General features: G+C 37.2%; 1 protein-coding gene across 5 annotated transcripts in view; it reads right to left on the minus strand.

The window, feature by feature from the left end:
• PCCA (propionyl-CoA carboxylase subunit alpha) overlaps window positions 1-25,559 on the minus strand; it is a 299,644-nt gene that overhangs the window by 242,461 nt on the left and 31,624 nt on the right. For 4 of the 5 annotated variants that reach the window (XM_049816078.1, XM_049816076.1, XM_049816077.1 and 1 more), the window contains 2 exons: window positions 9,636-9,749; window positions 8,068-8,121 (listed from right to left, as the gene is read on the minus strand). The exons of the other annotated variant lie outside the window; for it this stretch is intronic. In XM_049816078.1, coding sequence (XP_049672035.1) covers window positions 8,068-8,121; window positions 9,636-9,749 — 168 coding nt within the window. The remainder of the gene's footprint in view (window positions 1-8,067; window positions 8,122-9,635; window positions 9,750-25,559) is intronic. 5 annotated transcript variants of the gene reach the window in all.

A 25,559-nucleotide genomic window follows, 5' to 3' on the forward strand; every position in this document is an offset into this window, starting at 1 on the left:
AAGACAGATACAACAATATAAAAGGAACCAAGCTGCAGCATAAAATAAACCCTAAGTTTACAGAGCTTTAAGATGAAGTTCTAATAACCCAACAAGATCTTAAGTATTAACTTCAAGAAAATACTTCCTGAAGTAAGATTACAGTCAAAATACATACTTTGAAAAACAAAGCCCCCCCAAAAAGAGTCTGCCCAGTCCAGGATAATAGGTGATCTTTAGAAGCATGTTAATCAAAAACCTTTCAGCTAACATCTTTTTCCACAGCTAATATAAAAATCACTCAAATGCCTTTGAAAGAGTTGCCAGTCATGATTCTCCCTTCACAAAGCTCATTCCTGGTCTCAGTAAATCTATTAGGGGTCAAGTATCAGAATGTGATCTACTTTCTGATGCTTTCAGGAGACATTACTCCCCTAAAACTCAAACCAGAAAAAACAGCTAAAGGAGGGTGTGAATTTAGAATGAAGACTTAGGAGGGCATCTTCATTCTTAGAGAGGAAGACACAAATACATAGTATCACTTATTGCAACTTATAAGTGTCTTCAAGCTAAACACACTTCTACAAGTAAACAGAGAAACCTTTCCCCTTCCCTCAAAAGTAATTACCTCCTAGCCTAGGAAGACATTTAGTATGTTCATATTCCTCCTCACGTAACACATCAATGTCAATAACAAAAGCCCTTGTGTATGAAGATTTAAGAAGATATCTTTCTTGGCTAGTAAAGAGTAACTTCAGTAGACAGATTTTGGTTCATAGCTTGCTGCCATTAGTTTTCAACTACAGAAGAGAAAAGAGGAGAAAATAGAACTGGGAGAGGGAAAATGGTTCTATCACACACATCATCACTTCAACATATTTCAACTTTGTAGCAGTACACAAAAAAATCCATCCCACCACTAAGTTGCATTCATCTTTAAAGTCAGAATTCATTTTCTTGATATGCGTATTTTAGGAAGAATACATAGAAACCCTTCAGTATTCAATCTGCAATGTAAAACTACTGAACACAGATCATCCATCACTATAAAATACATTCTTTCTTAAAACGCAGGCAGAAAACAGAAGTGATTATTAGAGAGGCATTGTTTTTGTTGAATTCTAAGCTGAAGCTTCATCTGTCTTGCCACAAAAGTAAATTAAAATCCACAAGGCAACAGGAGTTCTTATTTCAAAGATATATAATCTTTTAAGTGTTCAGGTCTAATCCAACTCCATTGGTATCAATGGGACATTTAAAACTGATTTGGAAACAGAGAAGGAAATCACATTTTCAAGGTTACCACACTAGCTTACATCAATTATACTAGAATAGGTCAAATTAACAAATCACCTTAGCTCAGAATGGACAGAGTTTGCCATAACCAGACAAGCTTGTCTGCATCGCTGCAAATCAATAGTAGAATAAAAAGGCAGAAAGTGAAAGGAAACAGTATTAGCTATGTAAAAAAAGAATTACTATCATTATGCTTGCAAGCCTTCTGTTATTGCAATGAGGGAAAACACAGGCATATACAGTTGTTAATATAATTGCAATTGTGGAAACAGAGAAGTTTTTATTCTCACAACCAGACATGGCAACAGTGAAAAAAAGAAGACAGAACAAAGCATTTCAGAAGCAACGTGAAGGATTCCTGTAAGCCTGGAAATAAGTGCTATTGCAGTGACACTGCATGTCAAGAAATAATGAATTTTTACAAATCAGGATTCCACAAATCCATTCATCTGCAGAACCACACACCCTAATAAGCGTGCCAAAGTGCTGCTGTTGAAAGGCATCTCATGGGAAGTATTAAATGACTTATGATAGTCCAGATAGGCAAAAATCACTCTAATATATTCTTTAATCACATGCACAGCATTAAATCATTCCAGAAGTCATGCAAGCCCACAGTTCATCCACCGAGAGTCTCAAGTTGCCAGACATTACTATTTAAATCAAGAGGTTTCATGTTTGTGTTTTTTCTGAGAACAGTTGCACATGTTAAAGCTTTCAACATAAGCCACTAAGAAAATACGTAGCTTTAAAAGAAACACAAGTCACAAATAAAGGCTTACTCTAACTGAAAAACAAATACAAATAGGTCAAGACTGCCATGTCAGAGGAAGTTGCCTGATCAGAAGATCAAGAAAAAAACACACTAATATTATGGAGTTTAGGCAAAAGAATCAAAAGGAAGGAGAGCATTTTTGTCACAAACAACACAAATCTTTGGCAAAACACTACCCCATGTCTTTAAATACATGCATATAGGTTATACACATGTATATCCACAAGACCTGTGGATATGTACACTGAGACTTTTTTTTTTTCCTTAGTTTACACATAAGCCTGCACTTGAAAAAAGTACTCTAGCTGTATACACCAGTTGCTCAAGATACAGATTTGGAAGTTGGAATAGAGTAGAACTGGCATCAATTTGTTCTGTAGCGTTGGCAATCTTAAACAGGACACTGATGGCACAACGTAAGCCATCGTATGCTTTTAGCAAAGGTCTATGAAGTTTTCTACAGTAAAGGAATAATACAGTCTTCCTACTTTCACACTAGGAAGTGCCTAAGCAGATAGTTCGGGTGACTCAATTTCATTTTCCTAGCTCACATGCACTAGCAGAGGACTAGTAATGTCTGACAAATACTGCCCATGATTTAATACGTGCACTATTTGTCCCTCCCATGGATTTCACACAACCTGATACTGAAGATTATTTAAATTTTTTGTCTATGAAAAGTTTACTTGGGTTTAAAAATACAAGAATACAAGTAACATTCAGAAGCATTCTGCCTCAGAACAGTAAGTAGTCACCCATCAACATTACAGGCTCATAGGCACAGCTTTTCTGGGGGGCAAATTGCTGATCTGTTGACCTAGATGAGTACACTGCCTAACCTTTATTACCCAGTAAGAGCATAGTCTCCAGTCTCCATCAGACAAAGCACCTTAAGCCATCGCAGGCAGCGGTGGTAGGCACTTTGCCGCTTTGCTAGGCACTGACATACTTTGCATTGCAGGACAGAGTAAGAAACCCACATTAACAGCTCTGTCTGCCCCATTCCTTGAAGGATACAATCTTCATCATAAGCAGCTTCTTGACACCAAGCTTCCAAAGCTGCCTTTTTTCAACCACCACTTTGCAGTCTGGAAAGCACAACTGCTAACCAGTCACATGAATTGCCAGGTAGGAAGCCAACGCATGTGAGAACAGCATGAGAATCATACCAAATGCTTCTCAAAAATGTACCATCCATTGAATCATGATAAAGGAACTTCACAATTTGCTTACAAATAACAGCGCCGTGCACAATTGTAAGGAAATGCTGCTGCCATTAAGAGTTTACATTTTGAAGGGTGACAATCCCATAATTAGCTGTGCATGGGGCCACAGATCCACTTGCTCAAAGTTCTTCACAGGCCAAATATTTGTCGCCTTACAGAAGATGACATATGTTATTTTTTCTACCTTTTCCATCTCAAACTTAACAGCCATTTACAAACGTGATCAACCATTTCCATATATATTGTTTGCCCATTTATTTCAGACAATACATTGTTGTTTTTTTTTAATTCCACCAAGAATGTTAATCTAGCTTCAAAGGTAAAGAGAAATAGTGCTGGCTGCTTTGTTCTCCCCTTAGTCATGCCAAACAGTAGTTGCCAAAGAGGCACAAAAAATGTATAAAACCAGGTTCCACTAGGAACTCCGAAAAGGTCCATATCTTATTCCAAAATTGAATCCTTTTCTCCCACCCTGTTTACAGCTTCTGTTGCAAGGAGGGCATTTTGGCAGAAGGTAGTGGCTGGCTTTTTTTGCATCAAGAAACAGAGCATCAGGATAGTATTGTCAAGGCTGCATTCAGAAGAAGAATATTCCAGATAAAGGTTACATTTATAACCTTAACTCGTCATTTTGAGATTATTTTATGCACAAATTCCATAGGTTTCTTGGGGAAAATACACCACAATGCACCACCTATGAGCTCTATCATATACATACATACATACAAGAGACCAAAATACACTGAAGATACAAATCCTGCAAACTGGTATTTTTCATACTACACTTTGCAAAGGAATAGCATTCATTTAGCTGGGGGGTTTTTAAGCAGTAACTTCCCAGGGGACTTTTGTGGCAGAAGAGGAAGGAGAAGTTCACTTGTGTTTTTCTTTTAATTAAAAAGGGGGAAACTGATCCCATTAGGAGCAACTGCAACACTGAGACACCATGCATCAAGGTTTAAGCTTCTAACCATTATCGGGAAGCAAGAACATATATAACCTCAACTACAGGAGCAGGACTCCTACTTGCTGCTAACATCAGCTAGACCACAGGAAGAAGCACTCACTCTGGAATAACGACCGTGCAACCCAGTCGCATGCTTGCTTTCTCTCACTCTTTCCTCCCTAATTCCCTTCTTCACCCAGGAAAGAAAAGGAGGAAATAGTCACTGGTACCACAGGCCAATCCCAAAGTATTTGACATGTGAAGAGACCTGACTCAGCACTCCCACCCCCCACCACAACAGCTGCCCTGGAGGTTTACAAGGAAGGAAAGGAAAATGGCAATCTCAGAAAAGCGTATCTTTCGACAACAGCCCAACCAAAAGGCTCATCTTAAGTCTTAGGGCTCTCTCCTTGCCAAATATCAAAGGCCTGCCACAGACAACTGAGGCAATAGAGATTCTCAGAAAGGGTCTGCTTTAATTTTATATAATGGGAAACATCAAGCAAGCTAACTAGTAAATTTTTCTAAAATATGAAGGAACAAATTGTTCTTGTAGCTCTGATATTAGCAATGATTTTTTTTTCAATGTGGCAATAGATTTTAACTGCACCTTTTGATTTATGTCAATACTGAATATTATAGAATTATTCCTTGAAGGAAGCAAACTACTTACATGCAAATATATTTGCATGCATAAAATACAAGTAACAACTTACGTACTGAATTTTACAACTTCAATGTACAAATCATTTTTATAAGGCACTGTAAGAGTTCCAAGTTGGATAGCTCAAATTTCTGAATGAAAAATCAGAATGCAAAGTAAGATTCTAAAGAACTACATTCACTCACACAAACCCATGTTTTGTTATTCCACATAACAACTGATGTTATCAGCATTATCTTAAAAGTTTTTCAAAAGATTTCATACTAAAATACAAATCTTTAAGAAATTGACCTTAGGGTTTAAGAAATCTTTGACAGACTCACTTGATATAAATGCCATGGATCCCTTTTCTGTCAGCCATCAATATAAATGCCATGGATCCCTCACCTGTCAGTCATCAACAGCAACCAGAATAGATACACACGAAGAGGGGGCTGAATGCACCAACTTTTTTATTGGATCACAATGAACAACATGCCAGATATTCACCCACTAATTGTTTTTTGGAAATTTTGTTTTGGAAACAACAGACCATTTACTTGGGCTCTCCCCCATTCTAAGAGAGAACAAAATTAAGTTTCTAAAGAAGAAAAAAATAAAGACTAGTCATTTTCAATACTCTAAATGTATCCATCAAATTCTTCACAAGGACTGTCTGTATCTGTGTGCTATTCCATGAATCATTTAGGCAATAATGAACAAAAAGACACGCTTTTGTTCAAATCACGCACAGTGGGATTACATGTGAACTGACCCTCCATGTGTTAATTGAAGACAAAGCTTTGCTTTCAGCTCATTACCACTCCTACAGACAGATTGGCAAGTTTAAAAAGTTTAGTGTATTTCTCTGTTTCCAAATCTAGGTAGTTTCTTTTAAAAGTACAGATGCACACCAGGAAATAAACCCAGGTTTCACAAGTTTCATCACTACTTTCAGGAAAAAAGAACAAAATAGTGTATGTGCAAGGAAAGGAATAAGGAGAAACAAAACGCAACAAAAACACATCTTTGGCAACTTCACAACAGTTTTGTAACATTTGTTACAGGCTTTAATAAAGAAAAGAAACAGAAGGCAAGTTTTCCTCCTAAATATCTTAATCAGGGGGTCTTGAAAAAAATATAAGCAGCCCTTAGTGAAAAGAAGACAGATCACTTCACCAATTCTCACTAGGGGTTTGATATTCTAGAGCCACTGACATGAAGGGAAGCATGATTATGTCTTAACTAAGACTTTAAATAGTGCATTTCAGAAAGCAAAGTAGAACTACCTTATTTTATTGTATTTTTAAAGAACAGAACACACCAGGTTTCCAAAACATAATTGAAAGCTATTTTGAGACTATAGCACTAACCCAAACTTGAACATGCTTCTAGTCACCACATTATTTCAGGAATTCACTGAGTGAAAAGATGAGAAATAGGAAGGGGGAGGGGATTTACAGGAATGTTTGTACTTCTTCCATTTCTGCTTAATCCTGCCAAAAGAAGTGTCCCAGATTGTCATGTCACCTATATTGTAATTTACATCACCAAATAATAACCAGATTACTAGGAAATGTGCCCAGTTTAGAGTAATAGCTATCAAATTTCAAAGTTTGGCACCAAAATATAAAGCAAAATAGCATGAGCGAGCACTTCTGTTTCATTAATTTTTTTGTTATTAAAAAAACAGCAATTGCCAACTAAAGCCAGTTATCCTACTGGTCTAATCCAATGCGAACACAGTTTGTTATAAATAAGCCAGGAATCTTCCCTCTAAAAAGGGGCTCTGGTACATGAAGCAGAACAGTGATAAAAGAAAGCTGCTAAACTGCATGAAAATAACATGTAAGAGATTACCCCAGATTTGGTAAATCCTGGCAAACGCCAAGTGTTTAGAATTCCTTTCAACTTTAACATCACCACCACCCAGCAACCAGCAGGATGCATTCAGCATCACAGAGAACCTGGACCTGTTTTTATCTGGGGACTTTTAAAAAAGCACAGCAACTGCAAAGTATTAAAAAATTGAGATTTCATTCCCAAATAGTCTCCTTAATGAGCAGGTGGTATTCTCTCACACCAAATAACCAACTAAATAGTAACGGTCTGTATTACAATCAGAACTCAAGCCAAAAGAGACATAGTCCAGGAAGAGATGTGGAAGCAAGAGCTAGTCCACAAATGCTAAGAACAAAAGAGCTATCATTTTATAGAATCACACTCCACATCTGTGTTTTCTACTCTGAATCAAAAAGGTGAAAATTACTCTCAAAACCAGCAACGAATTTATCTTACTGCCTGTAAAACAAGGTGTTTTTCAGCTATATGGTTCGATTACTCCGTAACAAAGTTGGTAGCTGCAACACCTTTTCACTGGAAATCTCAGCATAGCATGTTCTTTTCCTTATTCTCAGCAAAACCAATAAACTGTGACACACAATCTGCAGTGACTACATATACTGCATCCACTCAGGACTTTGCTCAAACATTGTGCATGTAACTTTCTCCTAGCACTGTTCAAATTTATAATCAGCTGCATGAAAGTTTTTGGGGGAAAAAAAAAAAAACAGTAAAAAAAAAAAGGCCACATATCAGTTTCTGTGATATACGAAAACCCCACTGAAGTAAAGAGGTTGTGAATAATAATTTTTATAAATTCAGACATGAAGTGAAAACAGCACCCTCTTGACTCTCTTTGGTCCTTTCAGAGAATGCAGTTCCACAATACATGACCACCAGCAGAGAAGCCAGTTTTTAAACAGCTTTCTATTCCCATCCTGAAAGTGCAGTTCAGCACCTTCTCAGGGCTGCTGATACAGCTGTTCACCAGCTGTGCTACGAATCACCAAAATGATCACTTAAAAACAGATACTGTTAACCTAGATCATTTCAGTGACCCAGTTTTACAGAGCAGCCTCACAAACAGTACAGGCACAAGTGAAAATGCCAAAAGGTTCTTACATCCTTGGTAAAGTTCTCACCAGCAGGCACCTCCCCTTCTCCCAAAAGAAAACACAGGCTGCAATTACACCCTCAAAATGCAAGAAATCCACATGCACAGAAAGCACTCTGAAGTCTCCTATCTTAAGGTATCTTTTAGATCTGTCTTGAATTGGTATCTTGATTTCCTCATATACCTTGGAATGAATATATGCCACCTAGTGCATCATTCACAGCCAAGCAAATAGAAATAACTTACCAAACGCCTCGCAAATTCTTTATTTTCTGAAAGAAATCCATATCCTGGGTGTACCTTGAAAAAAAAAAAATTTTCAAGCTGATTGAGTTCCGAAGCCAGACACCAAATTCCCTGCACCCTTTCAGATTCTGGGCAATGTGAAGTAGACCACTAAGCATTTGAATTAGTTGAATACCTTAAGAAACAGTCTTAACACACTGATTTATCTGTCCTAAGTCAAGCTGTAAAGACTCACTGGTTGAACTGCTATTTCTGAAACAAATATTCCTTACTTAATGAGGAAGAAAGGTGCTGTTTGGAGAGCAACAGACACACTCCCTTTGGTGTTTTGCCTTCTGCTCTAACTCTATTTTGCCATGTTTATCTCATTCCATATATATGCTCATTCAGACTCTTCTCAGTAACCAGTACAAAGTATTTCTCATCCCAAAATATTTCTAGTACTGATCACAACAGCGGTCTTAAGGTCCACAGCCATAAGCCTCCTCTACCTCTAGCGACCCTTGCTGGAGAACATAGTTTACTGTCTCATTAGTCTAAACCATGCATCCTTATGTGCCTAGTTTGCTATTCACACCCCAATATACACCCAGCATAATTACTTGAGAGGAGTGTGAGAAAGAGTTTTCATTTTACTTTTTGCAGTTCATGTAAGGTTCTTGATCCAATATACTCTGAGACACAAAGTATAAGCCATTTTATTGCCCTCTTTTAAAGAGCCTGAACAACTGGGTTCCATATTCAGAAACTCAGAGGGAACGAAATAGTTTTTTCTTCATATGAAAGTTTTCGGCCCCTGAAAGCACTATAGCAAAACATCATCTTTGAAAGAAATTACAATGCTGATCCAAACTGTTCCAGGCTAATTAGTGTTGCTCATATACACCCATCAAATTTTATTTTAATAAATGCTTTGTGTACAGTAGCTCTGAATAATTTCACTGACAGAACAAAAAAACATTAGGCATGTGAACATGATTACACATTAGTTTTTCCAACCAATTCCTGCTAAGCTTTGAATCTCTGGCCAGTCTGGAGGCAGAAAAGCAGAATAGCCATATTTACACATATAAGCTAACATGCATTTTTTTAAACATTCTGAAATAAAAATAATTATGGGATGCACCATTTACCTTACCATCCTGCAAATAACATTTCTATAATTTAGAAAGTGATTCAAACTAAGTTTAAGCAAAAGCCTTTTTGAACACACTTTGTAAAACATTCAAAAAAGCCATTATGGCATATAAAGGGTTAGTGCTCAAAACTAATTGGGATTTTTTTTTTTTTTTCCCCCAGCAAATTTGGAAATGAACTGAAGCTGCTCCCTGGTGTGAAAGCTGAATCCAGCAGCCACCTGCAGGATCAGCGACCAGCACTGCCAGATGCTACAAAGCCTTTGATTTCCAGTAGCGATTTCAGACACATTTAACTCATGTGACATGAACTAACTGGAATAGCATATTCAATCACTTCCCCCCCACACCTTTAAAAAAAAAATACAAACTCTGGCTTTGCTGCTTTCTATATATGAAACAGCTGCAGCAGATAGACTCATTCAGACTCACAGCTTGGGCCCTGGTTTTCTTAATGACTTCCATGATGGCATCCATGTTGAGGTAGCTTTTGCTGGTGGGAGCTGGGCCAACACAGACAGCTTCGTCCGCCATTTTCACATGAACCTGAAGAGGCAATATTCTGCATTAACAGATGCTCCCAGCGAAAATAATTACCATCACCCTGAAATATGCACACAAATCTGATTGTTTCAAAGGTAATTTACATACTATAACCACTCTAAAATACACACTGAAATTACCAACATTGACATACAAGAACTCACACAATAACATTAAATCTCATTTCATTTAACTCCGAGCTTAAGTCACTGTCAAAATGTTTTATTATTCCAATAAATTATTTTGAATTTGATTAAATAAAATCATGACAAATACAATTTCAGCTTCCTATACTGATCATCTATATGTAAATTCAGACTAAAAACTACTTTGTTACATGTAACCAGGGTAGTCTAATATCTTAATACTTAATAACAAACATTCATGACCAGTTCTAAGCAGGCTCCCCAGGAAGTTGGGGATAATTAGAGTGAATTGAATGAAGGGATGCAGTGAGTGTCCCTGCACAGCATCAGGTCAGCACCATGCACAAATTAAAGCCTATGACTAAAGAGTTCAATATCACTACACGTGAACCAGAAAATCTTGAGAATTATTTAAGCAGGCTCATGTTTGATTCCTAATCCATTGTATCCTCATTTATATGCATTTGCCAAACACTTTTTAGTCAAATTTGAACTATACAAAAGGGACGAGCACTTCCAACAGTTTGCCGGGAATAATAAAATAGCTAGGTTTGAAGTTAGAAGTTAGGTTTGAAGTTAGAAGTCTACTTACAAGTCATATGCATGCTTACCTTGAAGAAAAAGTTACAAAAGTTTAGATTGGCTTTCAACATGTTTTCAGAGTTCAGAATACTTTTCCTTTAAAGATACAGACAGACCCGAGAAAAAAAATCATTTTTTCCTCATTCTGCTCTCCTTTTGTGAGATCCCTTTCAGTATGTATTTAAGAAAGCATGACATTACTTAAACTGTGTAAGATTATATTAGCTCTGTGTCAGTAAGACTTGTTTATACTGACAGTTTGACATTTCCAATGCTTACCAATTTTAAAAGTTAGTTTTATTAAATATTTAATATCATCTTCAGCATTTGAAACTGAGAATACATTGTTTAAAAAGGGTGTTCTTTTAGAAAATGAGTATTCACATACATGAAATTTAAAATATTTTAGTTTATGAACATGGAATTTTGTTCTTTGTGAAAACTAATTTTATTTGCAAGTAGCATGAAGGCTTTCAAGTATGACAAGCTAAGGTTAGAAGTAATGTATCCACTGGCTCATATATATATATATATACACACACACACACTATATACTACTGGCTCATTCAGAAGAAACAACGCCAGAAAAAAAAAAAATCATCTAGAAACAGTGGCCAGCAGTAATCAAGCAATATTTTGAGTAATACAATGAGAAATAAATATACAGGTAAGTATATCAAACATGTATAACAAGCACAGGAGTCACTTATTAAGCATTTTACTTTTTTCTTCATTTTTATTGACATTTTTCTGAACTTTGCAAAAGTTAATCCTATCACCAGGAAGGAACACTGACTTGCCCCCCAATTGCAAATTTCTTTCTGGGGCCATCTCTTAAGCAGCTCTGAATCTGCTGTATACTCGAGTATATGAGAGTTCGCATAACCCCCTGGAATCACCACATTTCACATTTCAATTATTGCTTCTGTAAAGTCACAACGGTTTTATTTTACCACTACAGCATTAGCCTCACATTAAAAACAAAGCAAAACCTAAAAGCCCTAAGCACTAGCACAGACAATCATGCAGCAGGATTTTAATGCTTTTTAGTAAGTACACCTCAGCAACTTAAGTCAGTAATCTATTTTGATCAAATGCTATCAAGATTAGCCTGTCTGTCATCCTTCCTGGAGCACTAAGTACAAGAAACAGCATGGCCCTTGGACATCTTTATTCGCACAATCAATTTATATACTTAAAGTTGTTGTTTTGAATTCCAACATGGTTTACATGTCTAAAACAGAGTTATTCAAGCTTAAGCATAGTTAAGCATGTATGTTTTACAAAACCAAAAGCTTCCTTATAAAAAAGGACTAACTTAATATAGTTAGTTATTTTTAGGTATCAAGAGAAAAAACCCACACATGTCTCACACTGAGACACCAACAGTCCACCAGTACCAGAAGTAGCCATAGAAGATACTGCAAAACCACTGGTTTTATACATATAAACAGTCTTGTGCGCTTTTTCCGCGCCATTTTCTCCTCCCTTCTGAAATGTTTCATTGTTACTTCAAGTCTTTAGAGTTTTGACTCTTTCTGTCCCATGTTCCCCCGTAATCTGGCAAATCCATTTCTTCTTGTTTACCTTACTGCAAGTTGTTTGTGCCTTCTCTAATTCAGTGCCAGTTCAGCCTCGCATACGCCCTAATATACCACACATGGATATAACAAAACAGCAAAACAGTAGCCATATCACGTTCATGTTACCTGATACACTGCCACAGAGCACCAAGCAAATCTCTCGAGGACAAGAAGTCTCCATTCCTCCCCACTAGTTCAAAACCTCCAGATTTTCAGGTTCCAGTGGCAGCTCTTCATTCTATGGATCCTTCTCATATCTACTTTTTTATAAATATAATTAAACCAGTCCACATATAATCTGGAAATAGATATCTGTTTCTTCTTAGTGATTCATGATGACAATTCCCCTCTGTAAGCATCGAATCTCTTTCACAACGCACTGTAGTTCATGCAGAATACTCCAAATACCATAACACAAATACACGACAGAATTTACAGTATAGTATATAGAAACATAATTACACTAACCATTATTACTAGCAAACATTATAACAAAAGCCATCATCTGAATCTACCTGACAGCTGAAACTCAGCTTACTACCAAATGGCACACAATTCACACAATAATTCACAAAGCCTTTTCTTCTGCAGAAGCTGACTTATAATGCAGTATTTCTAGACAGTCCAAAGAATCTAGTAACTCCCCTTCCTCAAGCACTACAAGTTTCAAATATATTTATTTTCAAATTCAAGGGTTGCTTAAGTGCTTAAATCACACAATGCTAGGTACTCAAACCTTGTCCCTAACTTACCACAGCTAAAACTTCAGAACTTCTCCCTTCTCTGTTTTATTTTACAAAAACAATGTCAACAAAACAAAGCAGCAAGTCCCAGGAGTTTCTTGAAGGAATGCAATTCCTTCATAAACGTTGGAATTGACCCTGCAATCTCAAGCATGAATGAATAACAACAAAGGCTGGAAAAGCAGACAAACCTTAAAGCGCTTAATGGTTTATACTGCAAGTTTTAATCATATTGGGCTACCTGTGCCTCAAAAGATACATTTCAAGCAGCTACAAGGACCTCTTATGTTAGAGAATACAAACAACTAGAAATCATGAAAAGACACAGCTTATTTGTGTAAAAGCAGTTTAATTTCTGTAAAAGTTGTATATTTGAAGTAGTGTATTTCATAAGGGCTAATTATATTGCAGCAACAACAGAAATAAGACAAGAGATTCACCAAAACCTACTGAACCATCATTTTACAGAACCTCCACCTAATTCAAAAACTACAGACTAAATTTGTCATCTGAATCCATGTATAGGTCTCTTACACCTTTGGAAATCCAAACCCAAATCATTCACAAACACGCAACCAGCCCGTTACAGCCTCTTCAGCTCTGCTTCTATGACAAATAAGCTACTAATAAGACTCTGGATTTAACAAGGAGTCCTAGCAGAAGAACATTAGAATGAATACTCTTAAATAGTGTAACTACTTTTGGATTAAGGTACAAAGACAGCTGGACACAATTTGAAGTACAACAATGATTTTATTGCACAATTCTTCATGACCACATACAGATAACAAGAACTAGCTCAAGTCCAACAAGCTTATTAATTCAGAACCAAACCACACAAAAATGGCCACCTGTTTCCAAAGGTAGTTTAGGTCCAGGAGCCACCTTCATGGCAAGGTACCTAAACCAGTAAATCCGGCCAGATCTTTACACAGGAACAGCTTTGTGGTTCTTCACTGCATTTCCAGCAAATAGGCGCGTAAAGCAAGGAGCCCATCAGGGCTGATTAGCCAGCCTTTTTCGGCCTGGACTGGTTCCAAGCACTGCTCCAGGCTCCAGCAGCTCTCAGGGTGCAGAGTGCGGGAAGGAGTAACAACAGTAGCAGTGATTGGTTTTGGAGATCCTTCTTCTACATCATGTTTCAGTATTTCAGGACGATTTATAAACCAGGCTTGGTGCCAGAGCATGGCATCATATCCCAGAAGAGAAATATGACCATAACCCAAAATTCTGGATATAAGCACCACAAAAATACTCAATATCTGCTTTACAGGGGATAAACCAATTTAGAAGGATTGCACTGAATCAGAGCTAGTAAGTACCCAAATTACCTAGATTTTGTTAGCTCTCCTTTACCCTGGAGGGTGGCACATGTACTAATTTGACAGCAGCATGCTCTCTTGCCCAGCCATACTCTGAATTTACTGAATTATCCCCTTAATCAAACCTGTATCTCAAATAACAATCATTGAGAGATCAAAATGAATAGCTTACTACCTAAAATATACATAGCACTCCTAGAGATGTTCTGTTTAACACAGCAGAATCAAGGTAACCTTCTCCAGGAGTCATTCAACTGCTGTAGATTGCTAGTTGAAATCTATATTATAAACAAGTCACATTTACATACGCATGCCCCTAAACATTTAAACACAGAAAAGTTTTCTTGGTATGGAAGTAGAATGTCTGAAAAAATATTTTAAGGCAAAGAACTAAAACACTTATTTTCAGTGTATATGCAACGTATAAAACAATCAAAAACACTAAGATAATTTACAGATCCCTAGCATTATAATTATTCAGCGACTCCAGAGTTTTTTACCTTCTTATGGATCCGATTCATGACAGAAGTACTTTTCTCCCCAATTTGTTTTATAGTGATTCTCATCTACTAATTCCAAAAAGTAAAGGCTGACTTTGTCATGAGAGCCAACAGAGGAACAACAACAACAAAAAAATCTACACGTGTTTCCTAACAGAGTGCTTAGTATCACCTGCATATTTTCCACAGATGATTTTATATACTTCACCAGTTTCTGATGTTTATCATGTGACAGATGCCATTTGCTTCAGTGTAAATGCCTCATTAACACATATACACACACGCTCACTCCCCCCACTCCTCTATCTCCGAGGAGGTGAATGTCTGGGATTCCCCAGTGTCCCAGTTTTTCTGATCAGGCCACCCTACGCATCCCCAGGTCTCAACACAAGTTGATATTCATGCAGCAGAGACAGTTATACTGAGTTGCAGGATGCATTTTTCCCCAAATTCTTCTGTAGTGTTTCAGAATTTATATATAGGGAAACTGTTATATCTGCATATACAGTGTTAATCAAATCTAAGAAGCAATTTAAAAAAACTCAGTTAGGAGAACACTTCTGTTTGGTAGACTAGATAAGATCTCGAGCATTGTTTAGACAAAGAAATCTAATCAAACAAGTCATTCTCCTTTTATAGCTCAAATCAATATTACACATTGGAACAACATCCGTTGGTGTAAGTGGATTCACTTAATTGGCCCAAACTGCATAATACCGCTCAGCAAGACAAATCACAATTAGCTCAACCCATAAAATAGGGCTAATGAGTAAATCCTTTGTAAGGTAGCTAAAAAAACCAACCACCTCGAATCTTGTCAGCACCACTGCCAAAAGAGACAGACAAAACAGAACAAAAAGCTTACGGCATTGAACAGTCTTGAATTTAAAAAAAAAAATTAAAAAAAATCAAATGGATGCAAAAAAGGTTCAAACTTACTGCTTTGCCAAAAACACATCTTTCATCTGACCTGTGTCTTTAGCAGCTTCACACTAAAATACACACACCAATAATACAATAAATCTGTACACATAGTGAGTGTGCAGTATTCATACAGCCTTTAAAGTGGTATCTGCAAAGAAATACTGCCACATGATTACAGCATTTAACCCTAAAATGAAATACTGGAAACATTTCTAAACCATATGAAAAGCAGAACCATGAAAGCCATAAATAGCATAACTATCCCATATTTTCCCCATTTATTTTTACTCAGCATTTCAAAAACCTAAATAAAAATTTATGCAAATAAACAAGTCAACCTGCAGAGTAAGCATAAGTAGAGTTCTCTACAAGCCTATTTTAAAACTTGTATTTTTTTTAATTTGATGGCCCACAAATAGCTAGATGGGGACTAAGGTAAAACAATTCTTCAGTGGCCTTCAAACATTTGGTTTGGTGAAGGGTATTACTTACAGTCCCCTCTGAGTCTACAATGACTCTCAAAACAGCCCATCCGTTTGCATCTGCAGGATTAGATCCTGGGTCAGCAGACACAAGCGGGGGGGGGGGGGGGGGGGGGGGGGGGGGGAGGAATACATATTGGCACCCTTTCCTCTACTCCCCTGTCCTGCCCTTCAGTTTGCCAACTGGTCGAAACTTGAAGACAGCGATCACCTCACTTACTAGTGGCCTCAAAAATCCACAAATCTCAACTAAAATTAAAATGGAATGATCCAGGTTGAACTAAACAGTCTTTAAGAGAAGAGAAGCACCAACCAGGCAAGGAAGACTGCATTTCTAACCAAGACTTAGAGAATGCACTTTTCAACACATAAAAAGATTTTTCATCTGTTCACATTCTCACTTATAAACATGAATTTATTTTTGCAACCTTGAAAACAAAAAGTAATCTCAAAATTCTCTCTCCCATGAACGAAGCTCTGGAACTTTTTTGGCTGCTAAAAAGACACACAATTTTACTTGACAAAGACCTCATCAACAGGAAAGGACTCCCTGTTGTATTTAGAGGCCTAATCACTTAAACTATGAAAAACAGACCATGCTAAGGCTGTCATGCAGTGATAATCGGAAACTGAATTCTGTTTGCTGGAACAGGCAAGGAAATGCCTCCGAAGTCCTGAAGACATCACAGATAAGAATCTAGAGGAGAGTCTTCCAGAATGGCTTTGGCTCTTAAAGCCTTTTCCTATATGCTTATTCTTTGGCACATAACTTCCCGGTGAAGCACCTTCTAGAATACCGATGGGAAAGAAGGCTTCTCCATCAGAATTTTATCTCAAGTGCTTACTGTGTTTTACCCTCCAAAACAGTAAAGACCAGAAACCAGTAATTTAGTGTCTCATGTAAACTTCAGAGCACAGATCTAGCTAAACTTCAGTTCTGCATAACTGAATGTTGAGAAGACCATTATTAGGCTGACTAAAACAAGGTGGTGGGTTTTTTTTGGCCAGACATTGAAAACTGAAGGTATGATGTTTGTCTCTATAGTATGCTCTTTTGGACCTTTTCTAGGAAAGCTTGTCTCTAAAGGCTTCTATTCAGAACAATTCAATCGTTCTTAAAAGAAGACTTCTTTAGCCTATCAAGTCTATCTATAGATAGCCAACAAGTACAAATAAAAGGTTGCTTAACTTCTTTTCAAGTTCAAGCTGCTTTTCTTTTTGAGAGGAAAACCTGCTTAAAGCTCTAGAAGACAAAAAACCACTAGTCTGTCACAGTTAATAGCTAATAAGAGTAATTCGTTTGCTACTGAAAATTTAGCAGAATTAAACGGTTGGTTTGTATCACAACTTTCCACATGCTTTAGTCAACACCAACCAGGAACAATCAATCTTTCTTTAGTAGAATAACTTGAGTAGAAGTGGAAGACGACAGATCAATAGTCATCTTGTTTACTAATCTACCTTTGCATGAACTGCAGGATTAACAGAGGTAGAGGAATCAGGAGGAAAAAAACATAATGTCCCATTCGTCAACTCCAACTCATTGCCTCAATAGCAAAACACTTCTCACAATCTTGAGGGAAAAGCATTCTCCTTGTGTCCTTCCACTCATGGCTCCCTTTGACAGGCAGCCACCTTTGGCAGGTGGGGCAGCTACCGAGTTTCTTCACCCAAGCAAAGCCTAGAAGCAGCACAGCCACTCAAAACAACCTTTGCTGATTTAGGGGTGCTGTGAAGAAACAGTCTGTGAGCTAGCAACTGCACTCATATCTCTGAAGACTGTTTTTACGTTGGAGTGTATTATCTAGAACAAGTGTCTAGGAGAAACGGGAGAATTTTACTTCAGAGCATACACTAACAACTTGGGAAGATACTTAAGAAATCTGTTTACCAAAGCAAAAGTCTCCATCTGTTGCAAGAGTTCAGGAATTCATCATATTTAGAGCAGTCCACTATGCTCTGTATGGATGCTAGAGTTTCATCTTTGCAGCATGACTGAACTGTTTTAGAAAAAGAATTAAGCTTTTAGTGATGTTAACAAAATAGTAGTGCCCTACAGTGTTTTTAGTAGCCTCTCTGCATTTCAAACGCACCTGCACCCACATGTCAGCCTTCCCCTAATGGAATCTCAGCTTTCTAAGCACATTAGCAAAGCAATAGGACCGATCTTTCTCATGCTGTTTCTTTTTCCTGCCTCTCCCAAAAACAAGCTCACCATGGAATGCATTTGATGCATGTTTCTTTGTTTTCTAAATGGGAGAGACATGTGCGAATGGGAAAACCTAGTAGTTAGGCAGGTCTAGAAAACAGCATCACATGCTAGCAAGGGTAGCCAGTTACAGAACTTCATATAGTAGAGGTTTAGCTCTTATTTGAGCTAGATACCCCAGAAGACATACATGATTCAGAAAAAGTAGCTTAAACTCAGGTATGTTACAAAGCAACACACCATGTGCATTGGTAGCATGCTCATAGCATATTCAGCTTAATTCATACGGAGTTCCTCTTTCAGGTGGATGAACACAGTAAGTACACAACCATTCAGATGAGATTCCTGTCTAATTTCCAAATCTGCCTGCCTACAGATGAATGGACTGCAGAAACTGCTTCCAGCATCCAAAGATGGTAGTAAAGCCAGGAATCCCTGAAACCATTTCCAGGGTTGAGAGAACAGCCCACAGCAATAGCAAGGTAAATTCACCTGGCATTCCAACTACACAACAGTATTTAAAAGAAAGGTGAGAGGGGAAGTATAGACATCAGCTCAAAGCAACACAATCGGGAGGACAGACAAAAAAAAAAAAAATATCAGCAATGCAAGATACAGACCCTACAGTAAATTAAGTTCTTCCCAACGTGGACTAACTTCTGTCCCAAAACAAACCATATATTGAGACAGTAATTACGTTTCAGAGTAACCCTCACTCTATGCCAATATAAGTTGCCACTCAAAGGATGCTCCAACCCCTAACTCTCCTCCACATTCAGCTCTAGCAATTATAATGCTGCTGAGGCAGATCAATGAACTGAACAGACCCAGTGGAAAAGTAATCTAAGGGGAGGGGAAATTAACCTTCTGTCAGATCAGCAAGTTAAACCATCTCCCAGCCACATGATCATTGGATCCAATACAGTGAGAGAATGGCAAGGGACAGGACAGCACAAACAGTCCTTTCAGAAATATTTTGGACTTAGAAAAATTTAGACAAAATATGAAACCAGATCTAAAATGTCAAATAATTAACAAAATAAAATTTAAAAAAACAAACAGGTTTTCTAAAACACAGAAAATTATTCCTTAAGTCTATGCAATACATATATATGTATCATAGAAAATATACATATGTACATACACACACCCCTTATCCACTTTTGGGTACCTAGTGAGTGGAGTTTTTCCACTAAGGTTAAGTACTAAAGCAGTACCTACAGTAAACCAGAAAAATGCAGTCATGAAACCTCAAAATTATCATCATGCCCAGCGTAAGGTTATGTTTTAAGAGCAATGGAATCTTCAACACTTACAAATGCCTTATTAAATACTCACTTTATTACATAACATTCACAAGAGTAGAGCATTTTTCCTTCAAAATTCCACTGATGTGAATACTCAAGATTTCTTAAAAATTATGCTTTGTTAGTTCTTCAATAAAATTTTTAGTTCTACAGTTCTACAAGATTACTTTTCTGACAGTGTATTAAAACTATTCATTACATTATAGGACAACTCTGAAGAAGATAGTCCTCTATATATAACCCATCCTAAGTTTTCTACCCTCAAAAGCCTTCTTTTCAAAGACAAGTCAGCTCTGAGATTCCAAGAAGCAGATGTCAAGATGAAGAGTATAAAGACTGTGTAACGGAAAAAAAAGCACCAAGCATGCTTGCTGTGGAAACTCACAGAACACAGTAAGCCAGAAATCCCATGAAATCTACTTGTTAAATACCTTTTCAGAATAGACTTGCCTTTTTAAAAAATATGATTTTAGCAAGAAATCATCCCTGCCCATAGCAGAAGTATAATCACTTCTATCCTATCTGCTTGACAGCCACTCAGTCCTGTTACAACAAATGTAGTAAGAAAGTACAGAGCAGCGTTTGTTATAAAACAGTCTACTCACCAAAACCACTAGCCCTGACTTACATTTTAAAAATGGGTCTATGACTGAGCCTGTCAGTATTTGCAGCCCTGAATTCAAAGAAAGTTTAAGCCGATTTTACGTAGTACTAGATAAAAGTAATCACAGAAGACCACAAAGTCAAGTACAAAAAGAACTGGGCGGGGGGGGGGGGGGGGGGGGGGAGAATGTATTTTGTAAAGGAGGATCTAACTAGATAACAGCAAGGGGCAAGGACCTCCAAAGAAAAAAAATAAAAAGCATATCAGCAGAACTAAGTTACAGGATGAAGAGTTCCAGAGTTGACTGCTGGGCAATGCACAAGACCATTTTTGCTGCACAGAAAATCTTAAACTGGGCAGAAAAACTATTTGTGTCTCAAGTTTCATCTTACGGTGTAATGCTTTTAAAAAGGTACTTATTGTTCATTAGACCATTGTACTAACCTCCATTCCATCCTTAAAGGGAATTTATATGTCTGTATTCTACAATGCTGAACATATTACCCATATGTTAAGTGAAGAAGCGCATATCTGGTGTTACACGGTACATCCATACGCTTGAAAACGGTTGTATAGACAAGCAGCTGGCTCACCAAATCTGTAAGGACTGTGCACAGTCTAACAAATGGGCAGGAATGGACAAAAATCCTGCACTGTCTAAATACAATTTTCACACAGTTAATACCAGCACTGAACAATCCAACCATGGATGCTGACACCAGACTTCATGTGGTCCCGTCCTTTTCCAGATCATCTGACAAAAATATTTTCAACAAGTTATTTTTCTTACAGCCCTCAGAGTTCTGCCACAGCTACATCTCAAATTATAAAGATTCTGTTTTAGCGTGCCCCTAGGAAAATCCTGCGTTTGTTTTTTAGGTTATTGAGTATTTTCCCTGACAACATTTCCACCTCCCAGCTGACTTCCTATGATACACACTTTTTCCATCCGAAGGTAACTCAAGGATAGCAAGCAGAATGTTAGTCTCTACTGTATTCCATTAATCTTATGACTATTATTTCAGCACATTGAGCAGATTTAGTCTAAAAACAACACATGTATTGAAGAAACAGATCTTGATATATAAAAGCATTCTTCATTCTTTCCACTACACAGTTCCCCCCACCAAGAGTTTAAGCACAGTTCTTGTTCCAATAAACAAAAAACTATAGCAACATGTCAGGTCTTCTCCCACACCTACTTCACACCCTTCTCACACCCTTCCATAACAAGCTATCACTTTGTGGATTCTCTTTTTTGAGGCAAGAATTTAAGTAGTACGAAGTCAAATGCTCCTGATCTTCACCTTTGAAAACTAAATAAAAAATAGAAAATATGGGAAGTAACCACTATCAAACTAGCTCAATCACAGTATCATAAATACTTATAGCCTATACATACAAATTCTAATAAATATATATTTAGATCTTAAATATAGTGCACTTGGTCAATGTTATATATAGGTATTGTGGTAAAAAGAGATAACTACATTCTATACAGGTAACACCTGCACAACACTGAAGAAAAACACCAAACTATTTCTGTAAGGTGACAACTGTTTCCATTTTTAAGAAAAGTGCAAGCTTTTGCATTCCTTACAAAATATAGATAATATTCACAGGTTTAATAAATTAGCTCGACCTTACATATAATTTTATAAGACACTGGAGTAAACTTCTATATAAATAAATTCTTGTTTTAAAAAAGCCTGGAATTAAAAAAAAAAAACTATCAATCTTTCCAACTTGCATGGAATCTACATAGCACAGCAACACAGACACTCATGCAACGGTTCCTTCTAAATCCTCTTTCCTGTTAGCATTTAGGTTTGGGTTTTTCCCCCCTCCAACCTGCTAAATAAAGTCATATTTCCTGCTGACAGCAAATGATTGGTTTACCTATAACTCCAGGGGGTTTAACTATCCGTCCTTTAAGAAGCTTTGACAGTTTAACCTGCTGAGCTCACAGCACCCAAGGGAGGGTCTTACTTGCAGTTTTACTTCTGCTGCTGCTGCTGACCACTAATACTGACTCCACAGATAATGGATTTCAATAACAACCTCCTACAGGTTAACACTTTGGGTACTAGCCATGATACTGCTTTAATTAAGTTAATACATGAAGGTTACAGTTTGGTAGAAAGTTTTATTAAATTTGGCAGTGCTTACAATAGCAGGAAAAGTGCACACGCTCACCTGTCCAGTAGCTCTGGGATGTTTGCCTGCAGATATAATGCAGTTGGTTGGGTTTACACAACTTTTCTTTAAGTGAGCTCAGTTTATTAGTCCCATCTCCTCTAAATATGGATTTTTCCAGCACAACTGATAATTTCATGATGGATATGAAATGGATGCTTCTAACCATGCTGGGTACAGAATGTGTCTACCTGGCATACAAACAGTCCATGCACTACAGTTAGGGGGTGTTGTGTTCAGTTTTTTATTTTGCAAGGTTTGGAGCATCCTGATGGTGGAGAAGATTAGCATTTTTGTCTCCTTGAAGCTAAGTTGCTAACATTAAAATAAATTTTATATTTCAGCAAGCTATTAATTATGTAAAAGTTCAAAGATGTTTTTAACATCTAGTTGAAAGTGGGAAATAATTCAAATTTACTGAAAGCAAACATTTGACAAAAGACAAAGAGTACAGATTGTCAAGGTGCATGTTTAAATGCATTTTTCAGACTATTCACTTATTCTTTTTCAACACAGCACTTAAAAGCACATACTCACTTCAAAAATAGAGAGGAAAAGAGGTTCTTTGTTAAAAACCTGGTAATAACTTTACCTGCAAAAATATTTATTTGTTAGATTTCATTTTATTTTTGTTAAAGTACACAATCTGACAGACACTCTGTACAGAGTAATAATGAAGCAGCATGGGAGCCGTTTAATATATTTCTTGATTAACTCATTGCCTGTCCAGTTCTCATACAGACATGTGCTCACATGTCATAATCGTCATAACTCCCATCATCCCTACAGTTAACACACAAGCTCCTTGATTAGTGCACAACTCCCAGACGAGCCATTGCTAATGCTAAATAATTCCCTTCAGCCTCCTGCGACTATACCGCAGGCTCTCCAATTAAATATAATGTCTCTGATGAGCCATATTAATACGAACAAATTCCTGCCAGGGATTCTAGCCCACTCACTTTCACCAAAGAAGCAACTGAAATAAAAAGAGGAAAGCTGTATACATAAAAATTAGCCAAAAGAATAGTTTTGCCATGAGGCTTTAATTAGAAACTTTGCTGTCACAGGTATTTTATTCTTGGAGGTGTCCGGCAGCCTGGCATATTAATACAAGTTTACTGATAAATGACAATGAGTAAATTACCATTTTAATAATTGAAAAGCAAGCATGTAAAACAGATAGCTTTTCAATCAGTTAATTACAATTAGTAATATCTAATCACATGTGATAAAATTAACTACAGAAACCCTCAGATCACTTGCTGTTGGTACAGCAATTATATTCAGCTGCTTTTGTGCATTAAGCATCATTTGAAACATTGGCATAACTGTACACACCTACACAAAAGGTTCTTTCAGGTTATAAAAATATTTCAGTAATGACCCATGCATAAAATTTTCAAAACTTGCACCGAGAAACTACCTTGCTTGTTAATAGCCTGCTGCAGCATCACAGATTATATTGCAAAGTCCACTTATTTTAAGACATTTACATATGTACCAAGCAACATTAAAATATTTTAAGATTATAACTGAGCCAGTCATGGGTCAAATATATAGAAGCCAAATTATGGTAATTTCCCCCCTTTAAAATGGGAAGAGTCACAGGAAAACCCAACCTTTTCAGCATACACTGGGATTCCTTAACATCATTTAACACAAAATTGCTGCCATTAGCTGGAAATTCACTACTCGGATTTTATGAAAATCATAAGGAGTTCCCAGTCCTTACAGCAGAGAGTCTGATGTCCTTAACCCTAGTGCTGACCCTCTCACTAGAAGAGATAACAACAAAGGACATGTAAATAGACTGTTGTAGGAGTATCCTTTAGTAGTTTAAATATTGCTTGCAACTGCACAAATTGTAAGATATTCAAATAACCCCCATGAAATTTTGATAAGCTCTTCCCCAAGGTCCTTGCACCTTCATCCTTACACTAATGTACTTCATCTTCATTTACCTGATCATTAGTTTCCAGTTTGTTCAGCTGGAAACCAACACACACTAATTACTTTGACATCACAAAGTCCTATCTGTCTTCACCACCTCCCCAGACAGCAGGGAGAAATTATCAAGGGTAGGCATGATAATATCCTGATAAATGATGATTCACATCACCTCACTGTCAATCATCCAGAAGTGCTCACGCAAGATACCACTCAATCTCATTACTGAATCCTAGGGCTAAGAGTACAATACACACCAGGAGTCATATTTCAAACAGCAGGCCACCTGGGTAAGATGCAGCTCTCAGAGATTTTCATGAATTTTGTTGGCTTTTTGTTTTAACACTGTAAATGTCAAATATTCATATATTTTACCATGTATATATAGGCTGGCAGAAAAGGACGTGCTGAAAGCAAGGCAATTCATCTTGAGGGTTCAAGTGCAAAACAAAAAAAAAAAATCTAAGTTCTTTGGAGGGGAGGAAAAGGACAGGTAAGTTTCATTAATTTAAGAAGAAAATGAATAAACCCATCTAAAGTTTCAAAGTTCAGTTTCATGATTTAAGCATCCTTCCTGCTGAAACAATACAAATGCATTCAGAGCTCTGAAAGAAGTAATGCTAGCTTTGAAACTCATTGACATAGGCAAAGTTTGCTTTTTCCATGACAGAAAGCAAATATTCATAAAAGCAATGTTCCTGCTTCAATAAATAGCTAATCAGTCAAGAAGCAAAACAAAAAGAGCTGCTTTCTCAGAAGAGATCACCACTTTCCCTACTTCCAAATCAGTATCATCATCCTTCCAGCTCTCTCAGTCCAATTAGACACATAAAGTAATCTCCAATAGATAAATGCCCAGGAGTTGCTACTTAGTGCAGAATCTAGGAGTTGTTCTTTATGCAAAGGAATGAGGAGGGAACCACACACAACAGCTTCTAGGTCTGTAACATACTCAATTTTCTCACCCAACGTAGATCATTCACCATGAGTAAACTTGCACAATGATACACCATATATTGAACAATATGATCAACCACTGATGGAACAGATGAGGGAAAAGAAAGGAAAACAAGACTGAAAGAATAAGGGGGGAAAGCATGAGGGAATTCCACAACCACATGTGGTTCTACTAGTTACTGCCAGCGAGTAGAAAAACAGTCAGAACTACAGAACAAAAGAGAGCACTATAGAAACAAAGAATAGACAGCAAAAAAATAAAGCAAGCATGAAGACGCACATTTTACCATTCCACTGTATTTTTCTGG

This window comes from Accipiter gentilis, chromosome 13 (assembly GCF_929443795.1).
Source record: "Accipiter gentilis chromosome 13, bAccGen1.1, whole genome shotgun sequence".
NCBI lineage: Eukaryota > Metazoa > Chordata > Aves > Accipitriformes > Accipitridae > Astur > Astur gentilis.